General features: G+C 48.4%; 1 protein-coding gene across 1 annotated transcript in view; it reads right to left on the reverse strand.

The window, feature by feature from the left end:
• Window positions 1–14,957, reverse strand: part of LOC132576080 (calpain-14-like) — a 66,968-nt gene that overhangs the window by 45,746 nt on the left and 6,265 nt on the right. The window contains exons 2-6 of the mRNA XM_060244914.1: window positions 7,689–7,758; window positions 5,927–6,048; window positions 4,149–4,285; window positions 3,822–3,996; window positions 1,221–1,286 (exon numbers count right to left, since the gene is read on the reverse strand). Coding sequence (XP_060100897.1) covers window positions 1,221–1,286; window positions 3,822–3,996; window positions 4,149–4,285; window positions 5,927–6,048; window positions 7,689–7,758 — 570 coding nt within the window. The remainder of the gene's footprint in view (window positions 1–1,220; window positions 1,287–3,821; window positions 3,997–4,148; window positions 4,286–5,926; window positions 6,049–7,688; window positions 7,759–14,957) is intronic.

Consider the following 14,957-nt stretch of genomic DNA (forward strand, 5'->3'; position numbering starts at 1 on the left):
TCAAAAGCCGCCCCCCCCCTAGTGTCTACAACCTTGCCATTATCCAAGGTCATTCTTATAATGAAGAAACTCAAGATCAGTGGTACCCAATTAAATGATCAGAGAAGCACCACCATTCATTTATTTCCTCAGGGCCATCACCTGTTCCACACATCTGCTGTTCTTGTGAGAGCCCCTCCCCCCCACCTTGGTTGCCATGTTCAGAGAACAGTCATCACTCAGAGGTAACATTGCATGCTTTACATGCAGAAGGTCCTAAATTCCCTCTGGATCCTCAAGTTTTAAAGGCTCCTGTTTAGCAGCAACATCTGAGAGCAACAACCACTAGACTCAGTTCTGGCAAACCATTAGTCCTGTTCAGAACCAGGCAGTTGCTTATGTTTTTGTTTTGTTTTTCAGCTTTTTGTAAGATCATACACCATTTTTTATGCATGCTGTGATGGATTTTATGTTTTACTTTGTGGAAGTGCAGGAAACATGGCAGCTAGGACTGGGTCTTGTTTGTAAAGTTCACACATCGCTACACTTTGGGTTTTCAACTGCTAGAAATCAATCATAGTAGAGAAAAGATATGAATGAAATACTGAGGAGGCTACAGATCCTTTGTGTGTCTGATATAGCCTTTGGACCACCCACTGAATAAAACTGTCCTTGATGTCTTAACGGTGTTTCTTAGGAGACAGTATTTGCATTGATGCAGCAAAAGGAATGAACTTTCCCTTCTGGGGCTTTCTATGTTCATTCTATTCAGGTGTGCATGAAGAATGGACCAAAGCAACAGGAAATAATAGCAAGGAGGGGAGGGGAGGAGCCAGAGAATCCAGCTGGCACAGGGACAGGTGTGAGGCATAATTGAAGATGACTGAGATGCACAATGATGAAAGAAAGTCAGTCATCAGGAGAAACAAGGGACATCTTATGGTTACAGCTATCAGAATCGGATAAAAGAAACTGAAAAAAGCTGGCTTGATTGGTTTTGTGGCAAGAACAGATATGGGAAGAAACCAATATCTAGTTGGACTAGATGACCCTGGAGGTCCCTTCCAACTCTATGATTCTATGATTCTGTGATCACTAGATCCAAACACTCATAGATCCAGGGAATGTGCCATTTAAGATTATATCCAAATGCCATGATCAAATGAAATATAAGAGCGCAGACTGTGGCCCATTTTTTTTAAAATAACATGTGGAACTATCAAAAAAAGATATGTACTCACTTTTCGTATGCCAGTCATTGTATAGGCATGACCTGCTACCAACCCATTCTCGAGGACTCTTGTTTTCTGTATAGAGGGATATTAAAAAAAAAAAATTGAACTTAACCATGCTCAGTCTAAAACATGTTCCCTGCTGCCCAATGAAGCAACATGAACTGCATTTATGAGAACCCAACTGGTGTTTGGCTCTGGGTAAGTGCCCTATGACGCTTGAGTGACATGCCTTAGGATACTCTGTGTTTGGCCTGTTCAGTTCAGTTTATTTTGATACAAGATCAGCTCAAAAAGTATTAATCAAAACAAAAACTGCCACAAACAATACCAACAAAAATACTTATATGTGTCATTGTAATCCAACATTAAATTCTCACACACATTTCACAACAGAGGGAGTCAGTTATTTGAAAGAAGACCATCTGCTTTCATGTTGAGCATTTTTGTTGCATTACAAGTAATTTTTTTTTAGAGAATTTTGAAAAGAGGAGGGAAGTGTAGCATGGAGGAGGAGAAGAAGAAGTTAATGTAATGCATTGGGAACGTATACCAGTGTAATAATAGGTGATCAACTGTCTCAACCTTCCCCATTTGGCAAGAACAAATCCATTGGGAATAAGCAGGGCTTTTTTTGTAGCAGGAACTCCTTCGCATATTGGGCCACACACCCCTGATGTAGCCAATCCTTGTTACAGTAGGCCCTGTAATAATAGCCCTGTAAGCACTTGCAGGATTGGCTACATCAGGGGTGTGTGGCCTAATATGCAAAGGAGTTTCTGCTAAAAAAAGAAAAAGCCCTGGGAGTAAGGAATGCAAGGGTATCTGCATCCCAGAAAACTGAGGGCAAGGCAGTGAAACATGTCAAAGTGAAGATTCTCCAGTACTTAGGAATCTCTGAGGCAAAAAATTCTTAGTATGCTGCATTGCAGCAGGGTACCTCTGCAAACAGGTCCTATTGGGCTGAAGGGCAACATTCCAGATCTGTTGCTTGGCTATTTCTTTGGCTTTCTGGAAGCCTAGATGTAATAAGGTATGTGTAGGGGAGAAGCCATATTGTTATAATTTTCCTTTGACAGTTGTTTAGCCTATTATGAAGTTAGGGGGAATGATTCATCTGCTAAGTGAAGAAAAGCATTCAGGGTTTTTTTTTTAAAAAAAGACTGAGGTGGAGCATGAATAAGAGTTTGCAAGATCATGGGTGGTGTGAAGAGATGGGATGGTGACAAATTATTCACTTTCTCTTCTCTCAGCACAACAAAAAAACTCAGAATCAAATTAATAGGCTGAGTTTTTCTTTAAAAAAATAAAGACAAATAAAATTGTCTATTTTCTCAACACACAATTAACTGACAGAATTATTGCCAGGGGATGCTATAATGCCTATTAGCATAAACAGTTGTAAAGGGATTAGACAAATGTAGGCCATTCAGTTGTTGTTTGCAGGGTTCCCAATTTGCTGTATCTTGGGACTTCCAACCACTGGAGATTAACCACAGTTGCTGGATATTATTGTCTTTAAATTTCATTGTGGCATTTGCCAGGCCACTGTTTGAATGCACCGTGCTGAATTCCTAAATCTACTCTCAGGCTGATTACAGACCGGCACTTTGGGCTGACTCAGAGACGCCTCTGAAGTTGGCCCAAAAAATCCCTGCAGATGGCAACATCTGCCGCCTGTCCCTATCCCACACTCATCCCTTCCTTCAGGCCACTCTACCCGGCTCAAAAAGCGACCACTTAGGAAGTGGTAGTAAATTTTTCATCTGGCCGCCAGGCGTCTCAACATCATTCGGAAGGGGAAGCCTTTTAAGCACTTGAAGATAGTTATCATATCACCTCCCCATTGTCTCCTCTCCAGGCTAAACATACCCAGCTCCTTCAGCCTTTCCTCATAGGAGTTGGTCTCCAGACCCCTTGGGCTATGGACTTGATAAGACTGGAGGTCCTTTTTCTCCATGATCGTGTTAAGACCATGTGTGTGACCTAAGTTGGGAATCCTTCTCTGAGGATGACATCTACCAAATCCCAATGCAAAAGACTCTGCTTATAAATGCCACATTGGGGAGGTATTTGCCATTAACTCCACCCCACCAGCACACTGCAGCTGTAAACAGGCCTTCGTTTCACAGCCTGGGATGTGTATGATTACAGCAGAAGCACAGCAGGAGTTGAATCTATTACTTGGTGTAATTATTTATTACACCACAACAGTATCTGGCAACAGCAATATCTGACCACAGAGAGCCTACACACAAATGGAAGTTGACAGAGGAATGAGGGCTGGAGATCTAAACAGTTGTTTTGAGGTTCACATTAAGAGGGAAAATTTCTTCAGGGTGACAACTCAACCTGAAATCTATGTAACACTATGTAACAGATCAAGAGCCATTATACTTTAATAGACAAAGTGTTAATTTGGGGTATAAAAAGATATCATTGGCCAGCTCTTAAACTCAGTGGTGATTTGGAGCCAGTTGCTATCTCTCGGCCAACTTACAGGGAAATACAATGATAAAATGGGATAAACTCTAAAAATACCATCCCAGGCTCTTTGGAGGAAAGATCAGGCATACAAATATGATTATTAATAATGGTAATAACTCTCACCCCTAAGTAGGTCTGGCAGCCTATCAGAGATCTGCTGTAAGTTGCTCTTGTCAATATATCCCAGAGGTCAGGTGGGGCTTCATCCAGTTTTATTATGAAGTTAACCCCACCTGTAAAGTCCACTAGAGCTTCTGATACTTGTCCAATCTGTAAATCTTCATAGGAACCACACAGCCTGTAGAGAAAGTCAATGCAAACATTTTTCATTTATTTGGGCAACTAATTGCATGGTAGGTACCAAGGAACAAAACCAAAGATTTGAGGATAGGTCATGTGTCTCATCTTACATACAGATAATTCCTTGAATAATATTTGCAAAATACTTACTTGGCATAAGCCTTTTCCAAAAGAGCCCCCCAGAACAGGTTCTTGTAAACAGATGAGAGAAAAACAAGTTGACCTGCTTCATTTACTGGCAGTCGATCATCTACCACCACATCAACCCATTTGCCAAAATGCCAGAACTGGAAAACAAAAGGAACATATGAATCTTAACTAGTGGGTGAGCCCATAGATGTTTCTAAGAGTAGTCAACATTTTTGAGAGAGAAAAGCAACCCACTGACAAAACCAGGCCTGCAGCAAAAAGAACATAATCAAAGCAGTAGCATTCAGGCTAGATGAGACTCAGATTTGTTTCAAGGGTCTCCTGCGAAGAAGTGAAACAATTATTCAGATAGGAATTTGGAACTGCAATGAGCTTGCCACATTCAATATCTCAAATTTAAAGATTAACAGTGCAATCCTAAACAAAGTTGCACCTTTCTAAATCTACTGAAGTTTATTGGATTAGAAGGGTTAGGGAATACGATTCTTAGAATAGCACTGTAAAAGCTGCATCTGACTGAAGCTCTGACTACATTAAACTTGTTAGTCTTTATAATGTCTTTTGGTGCCATGACCAGAAAGATCCTTTCATTGGTAACCACACATCTAGTCTCAGATGGAGGGGATACCTGAAGCAGAATTTCTGAAGGCAACCAGAGACACCAGGTAGGTTCATATGGGAGAAGGCTGTCCTTCAGATAGGCTGGGCCAAGACATATAGGGTTTTAAAGGTCAATGCCAGCTCCTTGAATTGTCTCTTTAGTGGGAGTGCAATCCTATCCAGAACAGGATACATCCCAGTTCCTGGGTCAAATACTTCCATCACCAGTAAACACCTCCATTTTGTCAGGATTTAGTTAGCCTTCATCCATCCCAATAATGCCCCAGGTTCACAGTTTCCACAGCCTCCCCGGGATCTCCAAAAGGGTCAGGAGAATTACTGCATCTGTCTCCTGGTGTTCATAATCTACCATGGCAACCAAGACCATTTCAGTTACATAACTATACCTGATACCAGATGAAATGGATCAAAACAATGGATTCATGTCACTTCTATTATGAAGCTGGTATTCAAATTTGACATGTCAAATTAAAGTGATCCTCTTTCCATGTATTTACTCTCATTTTTGGCTGTTCAAAAATGTCAGTATCTTGAGTGACAATAAAGTCATTTTTGTATTTTCACAGTTGGAAAGTTCTGGCAATCTAAAGCATTCTGAAATATGTTATTAATGAGGAATCTGACTTTTACTTTGTGCAGCAAAAGTAGAATACATCCCAAGAAAAACTAACACTGGAATTACTTTCTTTTAGTACTCTCTCTCTCTCTTGTATATGTATATTTAGAAACCACATGGACTACATGATACAGGCTGGATTTTGTCGAGTTGCAGATTTATTAATTACATTTATAATTAATACAATGTTAATATTAATGAGCTTACTTGCATTCTTATGCCATCAGACTTTTACCAGCTGGAGAGGAGACCCAAGGAATCAAGGAGAAGACAACTCAGAAATCTCATCCCACTCCTGTAAATTTTTCCTTTTAAGTTCTCAGAGCTTCCGCAGGACAATTTCCCTCCTTATCCCTCTTTAACATTTAATCTGCTCTCAACTTCACTTTCCAGCTTCATTAAGCCATTTTTAGTTGTTGTTCCTTAATTAATTTGGTTAATTGATGAATCTATATTTTTATGCATAGCTGGACGTCTTCTAAGAAGATATACCTAACAGGTGATATAGTGATGAAGCCATCTTTAGGGTACTGATGCCCACCTTAAAATGGAATATGCCAGCATATTTCTTCTTCTCAAAGCTTTGGTTCTGTGGCACTACCTGAGACAAGATATCTTGATGAAAAGTCAAAGCTTCCAAAGCAGCCAAAAACCAGCAGTCTCCTGTACCAAGAAAGGAAATAGACCAAAAGATCTGCATGTAACACTTTTGAGTACTGAGACAAGATAATACAGATATGTATAAAACATTACCATTAGAATGGAACTAAGTATTTAGGGCAAATGCATCTAAAATCTATTTTGTAATGTCTTTATTGCAATTAAGATTAAACTTAAAGATAGACTTTGGGATTACCTTGGGAAAATAAATTCCTGCAAATCTCAGGAGGCCTTTGTGGAGTTATGGTTTCCTACTGTTACCTATTTAACAGACCTTGATATACATAAGAATAAATATTACCAAAACCTGATATATTTCTAATTATTTGAATTTGAGACGAAATTAGTTGAAGAAATATTTCACTGCTTAGCTGTATATGTACAAGCATAATCAAGTGTAATTTATAGTTGTATGGTGCAATTTAGATATAAGAATATAAGGATTGTAGTAAATTATTAAATTAGCTATAAGGATAACTGTTAGATATAAGATATCTGATCCTAGGAAATGTTGAATGTGAGATTAATTGCTGTTTGATATATGTAATTTATTGCTTTAATGTGTTGAGAATGCTGGAAAATAAAAATAAAAACAGAATTTAAAAAATGAAATAATGCATTTTGAAATTAGCTTTCAATACAATCATCTACTGTGTATGGGTATTTTCAAACTTTTCTATGCTGTATAGATCCTTGGCTTTTTTTCTGTCCAGAAAGTTTCACTTTTGAATATTTGGCCTGGTGTCTTAGATCCTTTTTAAAAAATTCCATCATCACTCTACAGAAAAACAAATGAGTGATAGTAAAGAGAGGTAATTCTAAAGGAAGTGATGATGGCTCCCAGGTATGATATCCAGATTCATGAAAATCAAGAGCTACCAGCCATGAAACAAAAGAGAATCTCTGAACAAAGGTCACATGCTGCTGAAGTTGCCTTATACTGAACCAAACTATTGATCCCTCTGTCCAGGGGTCTGACTTGCAGCTGCTTGGAGATACAGTTATATGCAAAAGCTGGGGTTATCAGCTTCCAAGTAGAGCCTGAGTATCCCCCAGAATTACAACAAAGCACCAGGCCACAAAGATAGGGTTGCCAACCTCCAGTGACTGGAAGTCTCCTGGGATTTCAGCTGATCTCCAGGTGAAAGAGATATGTCCCCCTGGAGAAGATGGCTGCTTTGGAGGGTAGCATCTATGGCATTATACTCCACTGAAGTCCTTCTCTTCCTCAAACCCCATTCTCCTCAGGCTCCGCTCCTAAAATCTCCAGGTATTTCTCAAACCTGCAGCTGGCAACCCTACTATAGAGATCAGTTTCCCTAGAAAAAAATTCTGCTTTGGAGGGTGGGCTCTATGGCATTATGCAATGCTGAGGTCCTTCCTCTCCTTACGCCCCTGCCCTCTCTAGGCTCCACATCTAGCTCTCCAGGGACTTCTGAACCTGTAATTGGCAGCCCTAGCAGAAGGCCAAGGCTCAGTCCCTGGCATCTCAGGCAGCAGGACTAGCAAATCTGCCTAAACTTCAGCATGATCCTTGTTTACCCAATCAGTGCCTCTTGGAGTTGGCAATACAATTTAGATAACCTGTTTCAGTTGTTATACACCATATACCACAGCCATAACAAGGGGACGGGAGCCCATACCTATCAGTCCTTGACACAGAGCAAGACGTTTGGTATTTGCATCATAAAACACTGGAGTCTCATGCAGCTCCTGAAATACAATAAAATAAAGTGACAATCTTAAAAGAAAATGCTAAGCCACAGAGTCTTATGCTCCAGGCTGCAATGCATAAATGAGGCCTGTGAAATTATTTTTTGAACAATGCCCTGTGGCAAAAGTACATTTTTTATGACAGCATAAGCAATTCCTTAGAGCTAAAAATATAGACCCAGTCACTCAGTGTTAGCTCTGGATGACTCTGTGCTTCTTGATGTTTCTGTACTCAAGATGTAATGATAAAACTGGGCCTCCTGTCCACCCTGGGACTGTAAACTGGAAGGAACTCCTACACTGATTTATGGGCCACAACAATAAAAAGGAAAAGAAAATCTGCAAAATTACAAATCTTACAATTCAATGCTTAAATCAATCAAATCACATCACTGTCTACCTGCTTCTGTCCTATTTTATTCAAACACTTTTATTCTGCCTCCCCTCAAAAAAAAAGAAAAGAGGAGTCATGATGCTGGAGTCCTTTGCAACCCAATAGCATTTGTCCTTCCGTATTCCTATTGTCTCCTTTTTATTTACATACCTATTGAAATGGTCAGGACTTTTTTTTTTCCTGGGAAAAAAGGTGCCAGAACTCTCAAGATGGAAATGAAGGAGAAACACAAGGGTGTCCCTCATGAACTTTTAAATATTTTTTGAGAATTTTGTTTCCACATAGAGGTTCCAGAACTAGGGTTGCCAAGTTCAATTCAAGAAATATCTGGGGACTTTGGGGGTGGAGCCACGATACTTTGGGGGTGGAGCCGAGATCAAGGCTGTGACAAGCATAATTGAACTCCAAAGGGAGTTCTGGCCATCACATTTAAAGGGACGGCACGCCTTTTCAATTTCTTCCTTCCATAAGAAATAATGAAGGATAGGGGCACCTTCTTTTAGGGCTCATAGAATTGGACCCCCTGGTCACATTTAAAGGGACGGCACGCCTTTTCAATTCCTTCCTTCCATAGGAAATAATGAAGGATAGGGGCACCTTCTTTTGGGGCTCATAGAATTGGACCCCCTGGTCCAATCTTTTTGAAACTTGAGGGGTATTTCGGGGAGAGGCACTAGATGCTATACTGAAAATTTGGTGCCTCTACCCCAAAAAACAGCCCCCCAGAGCCCCAGATACCTGCAGATCAATTCTCCATGATTTTCTATGGGAATAAATCTTCATAGGGAATAATAGAGTTCCCAGCAGACATTTCCCTCCCCTCCCCCCGCTTTCTGACGACCCTGAGCGGGGGGAGGGTCTCCAAACCAGGGGATCCCCTGCCCCCACCTGGGGATTGGCAACCCAATCCAGAACTCCATTCTGCTACATTTCCCCAGAAAAAAAGCCCTGTAAATAGTTGTCTGGTAATGTGGTTCAAGGTTGCTAAAAATCATGTGAATTGAATGCAGTAATTCTGGCAGCAGTTTCTCCCAAGAAAATAAGGTTGCCAATTCCCAGTTGTGGGCAGGGGATCCCCTGGTTTGGAGGCCCTACCCCCACTTCAGGGTTACCAGAAAGCAGGAGTGGGGTTTGAATGTCTGCTGGACACTCCATTATACCCTATGGAGACCGATCCCCATATGGCAGGGGGATTTTTGAGCAGGAATGCAGTTCCAGCTGGCTTGGCAAAAGGAGGTGTGGCCTAATATGCAAATGAGTCCCTGTTGGGGGGTTTTCTACCCCCCCAAAAGAAGCCCTGCCACAGGGTATAATGTATCAAGAGTGCCTCTTACTATAAACTTTGGAGACAGGAGTTATGTTTGTATTAGGGTGGCCATAATGTCTGAAGGCCAGCCAGGGACACCTTGGGGGGGGGGGGAAGGTAGGGGTGTGCGCGCGCAAAGCGCGCCCGCCGCCGGAAACAGGAAGTGACGTCACTTCCGGTGACGTCACTTCCGGTGATGTCATGCCACCGCCGGAAACAGGAAGTGACAGCACTTCCTGTGACATCATTTCCCCCGCACCAACTGCCGGAAACGGGAAGTGACATCACTTCCTGTGACATCATTTCCCCGCGCCACCTGCCGGAAGCTGGAAGTGACATCACTTCCTGTGACATCATTTCCCCCAAATGACATCATTTCCCCCAAATGACATCATTTCCCCCAAATGCCACTGCCGGAAACAGGAAGTGACTTCACAGCACTTCCTGTGACGTCCCCAAAAATCCCCCAAATATCACCGCCGGAAACAATTTTGTTCTCAAATCCTGTATATACTTCATCAGTATATGGGATAAGGCACTTTCTCAACTGTGCTGCATAATGCAGCCTATTTATTTTGTCCTGTTGGCTCTGTTGGCTCTACCTGCGCCACCTTCATCACTTTCGGGGTGTGGATCCCCCAGTGGGGTGGGCTCCCGACTCCCTCCGCCGGCTGTTTCTGATAGCCCTGCGCCCCCTCTTTCATTTGATATGTGTCCCGTGCGGGTGCCACCCTCCTGCAGGGAGATGCCGCAAAATGAGCCCCCTTGAGGCTTATGGCGGCAGGGCTCGGGGGAAGCAAGCTAGACTGCTGTTCTTTTGAGGGGTTATAGAGTGTTTCGAGCCCCTCCCTGTGGCATCGGTCCCATCATTGTGGGACCCAGGGGGCCGGCGCAGCGGCCCGCTGAAGCAGCCTGTCAGTCACTTCCGCATCTCGACCTGTGTTATTAGTGACAGGCTGCTTCGGCAGGCCGCTGCGCCGGCCCCCTGGGTCCCACAACGATGGGACGGATGCCACAGGGAGGGGCTCGAAACACTCTATAACCCCTCAAAAGAACAGCAGTCTAGCTCGCTTCCCCCGAGCCCTGCCGCCATAAGCCTCAAGGGGGCTCATTTTGCGGCATCTCCCGGCGGGAGGGTGGCACCCGCACGGGACACATATCAAATGAAAGAGGGGGCGCAGGGCTATAAGAGACAGCCGGCGGAGGGAGTCGGGAGACCACCCCACTGGGGGATCCACACCCCGAAAGTGATGAAGGTGGCGCAGATAGAGCCAACAGAGCAAACAGGACAAAATAAATAGGCTGCATTATGCAGCACAGTTGAGAAAGTGCCTTATCCCATATACTGATGAAGTAAATACAGGATCTGAGAACAAAATTGCACCAGAAGACACAAACACAAAGCTCCCTTACACTGAATCAGTGCTTGGGTCCACCAAAGTCAGTATTGTCACATAAGAACATAAGAGAAGCCATGTTGGATCAGGCCAATGGCCCATCCAGTCCAACACTCTGCGTCACATAAGAACATAACAGAAGCCCTGTTGGATCAGGCCAGTGGCCCATCCAGTCCAACACTCTGCGTCACATAAGAACATAACAGAAGCCCTGTTGCATCAGGCCAGTGGCCCCTCCAGTCCAACACTCTGTGTCACATAAGAACATAAAAGAAGCCCTGTTGCATCAGGCCAGTGGCCCCTCCAGTCCAACACTCTGTGCCACATAAAAATATAAGAGAAGCCCTGTTGCATCAGACCAATGGCTCATCCAGTCCACCACTCTGGTCACATAAGAACATAAGAGAAGCCCTGTTAGATCAGGCCAGTGGCCCCTCCAGTCCAACACTCTGTGTCACATAAGAGAAGCCCTGTTGGATCAGGCCAGTGGCCCCTCCAGTCCAACACTCTGTGTTACATAAGAACATAAGGAGGGAAGGAAGGGAGGAGGGAGGGAGGGAGGGAAGGAAGGAAGGAAGGAAGGAAGGAAGGAAGGAAGGAAGGAAGGAAGGAAGGAAGGAAGGAAGGAAGGAAGGAAGGAAGGGAGGAAGGGAGGAAGGGAGGAAGGGAGGAGGGAGGGAAGGAAGGAAGGGAAGGGAGTGAGGGAAGGAAGGGAGGGAAGGAAGGAAGGAAGGAAGGAAGGAAGGAAGGAAGGAAGGAAGGAAGGAAGGAAGGAAGGAAGGAAGGAGGAAGAAAGGAGGGAGGGAGGGAAGGAAGGAGGGAAGGAAGGAAGGGAGGGAGGGAGGGAAGGAAGGCCGCCCCCTCCCGCCAGCCGCCCCCCCCCCCGCTTTCGGCCCCCTCCCTCCCTGCCCTGCTTACCTGATACCAGGGCTGGTCCGGAGGCCGGGGAGGCGGCGGAGAGGCCGGCGCTGGTCGCTGGAGGCCTCCCGGTGAGTCGGGGAGGGCAAGGGAGGCCGCCGCCGGGCCGCGCTGCGGCCCGGGCGGCCTCCCGGTGAGTAGGGGAGGGAAGGGGAAGGCAAGGGAGGCCGCCGCCGGGCCGCGCTGCGGCCCGGGCGGCCTCCCGGTGAGTAGGGGAGGGAAGGGGAAGGCAAGGGAGGCCGCCGCCGGGCTGCGCTGCGGCCCGGGCGGCCTCCCGGTGAGTCGGGGAGGGAAGGGGAGGGCAAGGGAGGCCGCCGCCGGGCTGCGCTGCGGCCCGGGTGGCCTCCCGGTGAGTCGGGGAGGGAAAGGGAAGGCAAGGGAGGCCGCCGCCGGGCTGCGCTGCGGCCCGGGCGGCCTCCCGGTGAGTCGGGGAGGGAAGGGGAGGGCAAGGGAGGCCGCCGCCGGGCTGCGCTGCGGCCCGGGCGGCCTCCCGGTGAGTCGGGGAGGGAAGGGGAAGGCAAGGGAGGCCGCCGCCGGGCTGCGCTGCGGCCCGGGCGGCCTCCCGGTGAGTTGGGGAGGGAAGGGGAGGGCAAGGGAGGCCGCCGCCGGGCTGCGCTGCGGCCCGGGCGGCCTCCCGGTGTCACGGCTGGGGCCGGGTCAGGCAAAGTCCAGAGGCAGTCCAAGGTCTGTAGCCAGTAAGCAGGAGGGTCCGAGGCGCCAAATCCGAATCACTGTAGAAGTATCGCAGGTCTGAGATCCAGAAGCCGAGGTCAGGGAGTCCAGAAGTCCAAAGCCAAAGTCAGGGAGTCAGGAACCAAAGTCAAGCCGGAGTGGATGCTAGAATGTCAGGGAGATGACTAGTTGCTTCCACAAAGCTTCCTCCCAAAGCCCACAGCTATATAGCCCTCTGCTGGCTGTTGCCCGTTTGGGCTAATTGCTGGCTCAGGGAGGCAGCCAGGATCCTGTTACCACTCAAGCATCCTTGCTCTTAGAAGGGCCAGAATCCTCTCAGAACTCAGGGCTCAGGGAGCGTCTTGCTTGTGAGCGTGCCGCCCTCCTCCGATCCCTGAGGTCCTGCCGGAGGCGGTCACGCACACGAGCCACCCGAGAGGGCGAGGCAGGGGGGCTGGGATCTTCTCCAGCAGGAGGCAGGGGCACTGGTGCAGGTGGCAGGGGCACAGTTTCCTCATCAGACTCAACTTCCTCTGAAGGGTCCCCAGCACCCATGACACTGCGGCCCGGGCGGCCTCCCGGTGAGTCGGGGAGGGAAGGGGAGGGCAAGGGAGGCCGCCGCCGGGCTGCGCTGCGGCCCGGGTGGCCTCCCGGTGAGTCGGGGAGGGAAAGGGAAGGCAAGGGAGGCCGCCGCCGGGCTGCGCTGCGGCCCGGGCGGCCTCCCGGTGAGTCGGGGAGGGAAGGGGAGGGCAAGGGAGGCCGCCGCCGGGCTGCGCTGCGGCCCGGGCGGCCTCCCGGTGAGTCGGGGAGGGAAGGGGAAGGCAAGGGAGGCCGCCGCCGGGCTGCGCTGCGGCCCGGGCGGCCTCCCGGTGAGTTGGGGAGGGAAGGGGAGGGCAAGGGAGGCCGCCGCCGGGCTGCGCTGCGGCCCGGGCGGCCTCCCGGTGTCACGGCTGGGGCCGGGTCAGGCAAAGTCCAGAGGCAGTCCAAGGTCTGTAGCCAGTAAGCAGGAGGGTCCGAGGCGCCAAATCCGAATCACTGTAGAAGTATCGCAGGTCTGAGGTCCAGAAGCCGAGGTCAGGGAGTCCAGAAGTCCAAAGCCAAAGTCAGGGAGTCAGGAACCAAAGTCAAGCCGGAGTGGATGCTAGAATGTCAGGGAGATGACTAGTTGCTTCCACAAAGCTTCCTCCCAAAGCCCACAGCTATATAGCCCTCTGCTGGCTGTTGCCCGTTTGGGCTAATTGCTGGCTCAGGGAGGCAGCCAGGATCCTGTTACCACTCAAGCATCCTTGCTCTTAGAAGGGCCAGAATCCTCTCAGAACTCAGGGCTCAGGGAGCGTCTTGCTTGTGAGCGTGCCGCCCTCCTCCGATCCCTGAGGTCCTGCCGGAGGCGGTCACGCACACGAGCCACCCGAGAGGGCGAGGCAGGGGGGCTGGGATCTTCTCCAGCAGGAGGCAGGGGCACTGGTGCAGGTGGCAGGGGCACAGTTTCCTCATCAGACTCAACTTCCTCTGAAGGGTCCCCAGCACCCATGACACTATCCCCCCCCCCAGGGCCCCCCTCCGTCGAGGGACCTGGAAGGTCGGGGTGGTCGTTGTGGAACTGGTGCACCAAGTCCGGGGCATGAAGATTGTCCTCGGGCTCCCAAGACCGGTCTTCTGGGCCGTATCCCTCCCAGTCCACCAGGTACTGGAGGCCTCCACGATGGTACCGGGAGTCCAGGATCTGGCGCACCTCATATTCTTCCTCGTCATCCACCAACACTGGTGGTGGCGGCGGTGGGGAAGGAGTCCGAGCTGGGTCAGGGGGTGCAGCCGGAACAAGGAGGGAGCGATGAAACACGGGGTGAATGCGGAGGTGGGGTGGCAACTGGAGCCTGAAGGCGACGGGGTTTATTTGTTCAACGACGGGGTAGGGTCCAATGAACCGTGCATCCAGCTTGTGAGACCGACCAGGCCGGCGCAGGTAGCGAGTTGAGAGCCACACCTGATCCCCCGGCTGCACTGGAGGGCCTTCTTGCCTCTTTCGGTCCGCAGCCCGTTTATATGCCTCCTTGGCTTGCTGTAGCTGCTCTCGGAGCAAGTCTTGGCTGGCACGGAGTTCTTGCAGGTAGGCATCGACGGCGGGGACATTCGTGGGTGGTAGGATCGCTGGGAAGAACCGAGGGTGGTACCCGTAGGTTGCAGCAAACGGGGTCATTTGGGTGGATGAATGGACCGCGTTGTTGTATGCAAACTCCGCTAGGGGCAATAGAGTGGTCCAGTCATCCTGCTGGTAACAGGTGTAACAGCGGAGATATTGCTCTAGCGTGGCATTGGTGCGCTCTGTCTGGCCATCTGTCTGTGGGTGGTAGGCCGAGGACAGGTGCACTCGAGTACCCAGGCTGGAATGGAGGGCTTGCCAGAACCGAGAGGAGAACTGAGGGCCCCGATCGGAGATCAGATGGGCTGGGAGTCCATGCAGACGAAAGATGTGTTGCAGGTAAAGCTGGGCCGTCTCCTGAGCTGTGGGGAG

This window comes from Heteronotia binoei, chromosome 1 (assembly GCF_032191835.1).
Source record: "Heteronotia binoei isolate CCM8104 ecotype False Entrance Well chromosome 1, APGP_CSIRO_Hbin_v1, whole genome shotgun sequence".
Classification (NCBI taxonomy): Eukaryota; Metazoa; Chordata; class Lepidosauria; order Squamata; family Gekkonidae; genus Heteronotia; species Heteronotia binoei.